General features: G+C 38.7%; 1 protein-coding gene across 1 annotated transcript in view; it reads right to left on the bottom strand.

Annotated features, from left to right (window-relative positions):
• RALGAPA2 (Ral GTPase activating protein, alpha subunit 2 (catalytic)) overlaps positions 1-6,926 on the bottom strand; it is a 194,040-nt gene that overhangs the window by 66,213 nt on the left and 120,901 nt on the right. Inside the window, 8 exon segments of the mRNA XM_009330132.1 lie at positions 1-691; positions 2,141-2,324; positions 2,834-2,971; positions 3,143-3,211; positions 3,566-3,676; positions 4,271-4,379; positions 4,703-4,761; positions 6,019-6,147. The exon segment at positions 1-691 is cut by the window's left edge and continues 1 nt beyond it. Of these exon segments, the coding sequence (XP_009328407.1) occupies positions 1-691; positions 2,141-2,324; positions 2,834-2,971; positions 3,143-3,211; positions 3,566-3,676; positions 4,271-4,379; positions 4,703-4,761; positions 6,019-6,147 (1,490 nt within the window).

Genomic DNA, 6,926 nt, shown 5'->3' with positions numbered 1-6,926 from the left:
GGTTCTTCCTGATGGGCCACCTTCATACTGAAGTCTGAGCTGCATTTAAATATATACTCTTTTTCCTGGGCGCTCTGCCTCATCAGGGCTTCAGTGATCGCATTCTCTTGGTCATAGCTCACACCGAAGGGTGGTGGCGATGGCTCATTCAGCTTTCGCTGGGGATGCAAAAGGCATTCAGGGCTGGTGTTGCCAATCTTTTCCAGCAATTGGTCGAGAGCATCTTCTCCTTCTTCCACCTGAGAAATCTCTTTCTGGGAAATGAAGTGGTGTTCACGGTTGCCTGAGATCACAAACGCGTTCGCTGCGCTCTGCCGCGGAAGGCAGCCCTCCAAAGGTCCATACAATATTCTGCCATCCCAAGAGTACTTCCCTGAGATATCTCTGACAATTACCCTTACGTCCGAGGGGGCTGCTGCTGGTTCAGTGTCTGTCTTCTTCTCTGCGGGGATTTGGAGGTAAGATATAAGAGTACTGTCATTAAACACGAAGAGCTGCAGGTTGGGACTCCGGAAGACTTCTGAGGACAGCTCAGAGGACTCCACGTAGGAGTTGTCGTGGTTCTCGCTAAGGAGACTGTGGAGAATGGCAGGGCCTCCACTGAGCGGGTAGTGGCTCAGGTGATTCACCAGGTGAGTCATAACCATCCGCGCTGTTAAAGGTATCAATTCTAAGTTCCTCCGCCTTTTTTCTAAAATGATCAATGAAAAGATAATAGATCAGTAAAAGCAGCAAGAGGTAATTAAAAAAGAGCATCTGCAAATTTCTGTCATATTTCAGAAGCTTGCTTTAGTTGTCCTCCTAATCCTTTCTGTTCAAGAAGCTATTTACAATCACTTTCCAAGAAATTCTACCTGTCACACATTTTTATTTTATTTTACCACATGCCCTTTGACATCTAGCCTACAGTCACATCCAGGAGTCCATACAACATGCAAAAAGTCCTGCACACCGATCCCACAACGCCTGCTGTCACTACAGTTTCATCTGGCAGGTTAAGGTGTTTCTCCTTAATTAATCTCTCAATTAATCTTTTTCAAAAACAAGCGAACCAAAGAACTTGTAGGGCACTAACATATCCAAGATGAGAAACATCTTGTTCGACCTAAAACGACAAAGGTACCTGACACTTAACTTTATCTTTCTGCTATTCACAACACGTCCTACTCAGCAAGAAATCTGTGCAGAACAGGTTTTAATGTTTTTAACCTTTTTATTAAAACTAAAAGTACATACACAAAAACAAATAAAATAAGCTGTAGGATTGAAAATAGTGCAGTATCAAAACCTAAAAATACTATTTTAAAGCATCACTGCCAATCCAACATTATCTCGTACAACTTCATATTGCATCTGTACTTTCGATTCTTCTGCAGAAATACGTTAATGCATACTAATATATGAAATTACTTAAAATGGATTTAATTCATAGTTGAACAGCCATTTTTTTAAAGGTGATTTTTAACAAGTATTTGAAATAAAGATGATCTCTATGATAAATCACTTAGAGATAAATTATTTCATGCGTTTGGATGCATACTTTTAAATTGACTTTAAAAAGTTAGTAATGTACCTAGATCCAAATAATCTCTTTTCACTTTAGACACAGGTAGATTGTGAATCAGCGGGAATGGCATATTTATGCAGCTGCAGAATTTGGTCCAAATCATACATGTTCTTCTCAAAACACTCAGAACAAGAAAATTATCTGTGACAATGGAGTCATTTCTACTGAAAAATTCAAGGGCAGCTGCATACTTCTGGAAGAAGTTTGATTTGGGGCTTATCTTATTTGTTGAATTTAATTCTATATGCTAAATTATAAGTAGTACCAAAGGCCAAACCAGCTTCTCAGTCCATCCTATCCCTGTACAAATTTCTCGCTATACAGCACCTTAGTGTCATTTTCCTTCTCCTATGATCTTCGTAACGAGCAATGCCAGCAACAAACTCAAACATCCTATTAGAGAGGCAACTGAAATTCATTTAAAAAAGGGCGTTGCCCAGTTTTGAAGGAATAGTTGCTATGTGCAGTAAGGAGAAGCACATTTTCAAGGAAGAGATGTAACCTGGAAAGCTTTATTTCCTAGCTGCTGAACGTTGACATGCTGGTCCCTCACCACGCTCTGTGAACTCTTACCCTCGGCAACAGTGAGCAGGTTGCCCAAATCCGTGGATGAGTAGCACTGGGCTGGCTCAGAGCTCTTGACATTCCCCAGTGGCAAAAATGGGTCGTAATCACTGGACGAGAGATCCGCCAGACTCAGCACGTAGTGGCTTTGCTGAGTATACGTGCTGGAGCCATTCACACAACAGTGCAGAACCTGCAAGTAGACAAGCATGACACTGAAGTAATAAAGTGCACTTTACAGTACCCACTTAAACACATTCAATGAGGAGTGACCCACCATAATTTTTACATTGTGAAAGCCAGGGCATGCTACTAAAAACATCTATGTCTAAATACAGCATTTTTAAAGTAACACTCTTCATCAGCGCTTATTTTGTACTTTAACAGTTCACTTCAGGACTTATTTTGTATTTTAACAGCCCATTTAAAATAATTCGAATATTTCTACAATGATTATTTTCCCTGGCTCCTTGTTTTAAGCATTTTACCTTTCTCTCTTCACCATCCTCTGTCTATTCTACATCTCTGATCTTATCTTAACATTTCACATTCTTAACTTCTCATCTGTATGACTTCTGCCCACACTGTGAGAATTCATGATTTTCTACAGCTTGCTAAGAATGCTTCTGTGCCTAACAGGATCTGTGAAAGGCATCTTTAAACATCTAGACACAATAAATCATGTTCATTCCTCATACTCACTCTATAAATATAGTCCAGTAAAGGAGCTTTGGATGTGTGCTGATCTTCAAGAACACCAGCAGACACCGGCTCCAGTAGCATTTTCATGGGTAATGCCATACACCAATCCAACAAGCAAAGTAGCAGTGAAACTATAAACTAAACAGAAACATGTAACACAGTATTTAAGTATAGTCTATTAAATTCACCCAAACTTAAAGGTATGAGTTTGAAAATTTAAAATACGACTCTGGTTCCAAGCGACTTCATTTAATAACCATCTCGAACAGCACAAAACAAGAACGGAGACTGCTCTTTTCAGTGACGTACCTTTTTATCTGCTTCCACAGAGGAGTATTCAGCACTCGGCAAAAGAAATGCAATAGTGGCCACAAGGATCTACATTGAAATAAACAAAATTCCAGAAAGACATTTAACTTCTTTCACTATAAAGACAGAGCATGAACTTCATTTGAACAGGGTATGAAAAAGGTTAAACTCTCTTAGGAGCATCTAACTGCTCTAAAGCAATGTCCAAGTGAAATGAGAAATTTTACTTAATGAGAAACAAATCACTACAAATGAGAGAAGTTCACTGGCCCTAGGACTACAGCAAGTACATCTCTTAATAATTGCAGAAGAAAGAAAAAGTTAACTTGAAGTCACAGTTACAGTAGCTCAAGTAAAGAATTAAGGAATTAAGACAATTTTGCATACAATTTCCATACAAACATTTTAAAGAAACTGACGTACTTCAGTAATTTTTCTGGACAGAGAGGATTCGTACTTCTGAAGCTTTTGCCAATAAGAAACCAGCAGCTGAAGAACATCACAGGCTACTTGAGCTACCAGTTTATTAGAAAACTGGAAGAAAAGAAAAGATGATTAAAAGCCAAATAAAATATCCAGATACAACGCATTCAGTTTTTCTACATTTTAAATTATTTTGCATCTATACAAACAATAAAAAATGTTAATGTTGCAAAATCACACTGTCAGCATTAGGAAACAGCAAGCTTGACATTATCTATGTAATCTTAATTTGGTCTGTTGTGGGAAGGGTTTTTAGGTACATAATCACATGCTATTTTTGCAAATATTTTGCACTTTTGTAGAGGATACCACCTTGGCGACACTGAAGAACTGTGCATATACTCCTCGGCAACTTCACAGGAGCCATAAGGGCCTGAACCATGCTCACTGAACGTAATGAGCTACTGATTACATGCAAAGGTTCAGAACTGGGAGACATCTTTTTGAAGATGGCCAATGCCGTATCACTAACACTATGCAAAAAGTCCCGAGCAGCTGTGTGTTAAGCAGCATCCTGTCAGTGCTTTAAGCAATGAAAAGACAAACCAGCATATTCTGCTCCGTATAACCAACAACTATTTAAAAAAAATGAAAATACCTTTTTTATACAATGTTTATTGATTACAGAGACTGCCATAGTAATACCTTCAGTGTCACACCTATGACATTGATTGCTTCCTTCACTTGGGGGTGGTTTGTGCACTGCGTTAGTTCTTCACATATCCAAACTCCAAGGCCACAAATGGCTATGCATCTTTTTTAAAAGAAAAAGTGTTTTTGTCAGAAGTTTTAGTAGACTATTTAGGAAAAAAGAAAAAAAAAGAAGAAAGAAAGAAAGAAATGTACAAAGACACGATCTCTCTTTTCCCTCTCTCAGGTCACACAACGCGTGTTGACCTTCATGGCGCAGAGTGAACCTCATCTCAGTAGGGCTGAAGTGAGTAACTCATCCAAACAGGAACAAACCACAAGGCAGTAGTAACAACTCAGCTGTACAAGCACCAAAAAAAAAAAAAAAAAAAGAAAATCTGTAGACAGGAAGGCTTTCCCAGTTTTTTCTTTTACTCAGTATTTTACCTTGCAGCTTCACTTGGCTCCTCTGTAGCGTTCTTCAATAAAATATTTATGAGGTAGCACTAAAATAATAAAATAAATTAGAATAAGCATCTTTTTCATACATCCACTTTATTTAAAGTTGTTTAATTTTGACAGTTACAAGTGAAATAACTTCAATTTTCAGTCTATTCTTAAAGCATTTTTACTACATGCCAATCTTATTTTGTCAAGGAAAAAATACTTACTGATTACAACTCAAATATACAGGCCCTTGTGGACAAATCTAACCGACTTAAAATCATGTACAGGCAGCACGATGGAAATCAATTCATTTTCAGAGTTGGTGGGTATTTATTAATGATGCACAGTGATCACTTGATAATACAAACTATAGTGTTTAAGTTCTAAGCAAGCCATGTTTTGAAAAATTTAGTGTATTTCTTAGTAGAGAAAAGACACTTTTAAAATTGAGACTGTTTTAACACACCTCCAGTGTGTTAAAGGTCCCTCCGAGGCCTGACGAAGAACGCAAGAACGGGAGCCAAGTGTGCTAAGGGTTTTGCATTCTCTCTGGTTCTACCTTCTCAGGCTGCATGAGGAATTCGGACATTCCTCCCCAGCTTTACCTAACTTTGTGCAGTGGATCAGCATGGTGCCTCAAGTTTATCGAAAAGCAACGGAGGCTTGCGTGAGGGCAACCATTTGGACAGGTTTCACCTGCAAGTGATGCCCAGGTCACCAGGCATATGTGATTTTTTCCCCCCCACCAAGAGCACTGCTGTGGAGGTCACTAAATTACAAAGCTTTCCGTTCAGCAAAACAATTCTTGGCTTGGGGTGTCCCACTGAATCTAATCCTCAGGGAAAAATCGTTCACATTAAGTTGATGGTTCTGTCTAATAGTGGAATTTTCTTAACGTTTTACTATAATACCAATAAGGCAAAAAATATCTCCCCTTATGCACACCCCACATCTCTTACAGGACAAGCTAACATACACAGATACAATGAATGGACACTTTAAATAATACCACCAACATCATTTAATGAATTGACCTGACAGGCATCTGGCTGGAAAACATTGCATTTGATCATAGCCAGTTCACTCTCCTTGAAAATAAAATGTAATTTGCAGTATCTAAGCTTTGTTAATTTTATGGTGCATGTTAAGCAAAGCAATGCTTATCAAATAAGTACATACAATGTGTGCAGTTGTGGGGTTTTGAAGAGAAGGAGGGGTTTATTTTTTAAACCAAACGTGCATGGTAAAAATGAAGTGACTACGTAGTAAAAATATGTTAGGTTACATAAGGATTTACTAATAAAATGTGACTTTACCTTCACATCTGCTGTTCCTGCGATGATATCACCAGCTTCTGAAATGGGCCGCAAGAGTGGGATTTCTTGGTAGATATTTGGAAAGCAAACAAGAGAACCAAGGATGGTATGAGCTTCTGAACGGGGAGCCTAACGAAGGAAAAGCAAACAAAAACATTTTCTTCATAAAATTATGAAAATGGCATAAGCTATGAGGCTAGTGTCTATCACTGTGCTGTATTCACAATGCAACATCAAAAGTGTCCCGAGGAACATGTCCCAGTAGCTCTTCCTTTACAGCTACAGCAAAAGCAGCATTAAAGCAGCGACTTACAGACACTACGCTTCTCGCTGCTGTGTTGCTCTGCTCTTTTTCTGAGGCCCAGCTTCTCCTCCAGCAGGGACCTGGCCCCGCTCCTAAGCATATTCTACATTTTTTAATACCTCCTCTGTCATTACACAGTCCAACTATCAGCAATTCAGTGTCAATAAAAAATACAGAACAACCTAAGGAAAAGCTGAGTGAGAGTTTTAAGCACTAATCCGGCACTACTATTAGCGGATCGTGTGACACAGAAGACAGCACAATGCACTCAAACTGACTGTGTACATGATAAAAAATGCATAGAGAGATTCCTACTTCAACAAAACCGTCAAAAGCAACATGGCATTAGCTATAAATGCATTAACTACTGCTATATAAACTTACGTAATGTTGAAAATACAATGCACACTAAGTTTTATGCTTGTAGGAGAAATGGAAGGTGGTGTTGGGCTTTTTTCTCCCCCTATGGAAAGCTGAGTTTTCATTTCTTATTAGCACTTTAACCTTTGGATCAATGATCAGTCTGATCAGTTTTTTAAAGAGACGTCAGAAAATTAATGGCTGTAAACTGTTTCAGGGACAATGGAAACAGCACAGCTAGGCT

The sequence above is a fragment of the Pygoscelis adeliae genome, unplaced genomic scaffold, assembly GCF_000699105.1.
Source record: "Pygoscelis adeliae isolate BGI_AS28 unplaced genomic scaffold, ASM69910v1 Scaffold188, whole genome shotgun sequence".
Classification (NCBI taxonomy): domain Eukaryota; kingdom Metazoa; phylum Chordata; class Aves; order Sphenisciformes; family Spheniscidae; genus Pygoscelis; species Pygoscelis adeliae.
Note: the sequence above shows the minus strand (reverse complement) of the source record. Positions and strands in the feature narration are given on the sequence as shown.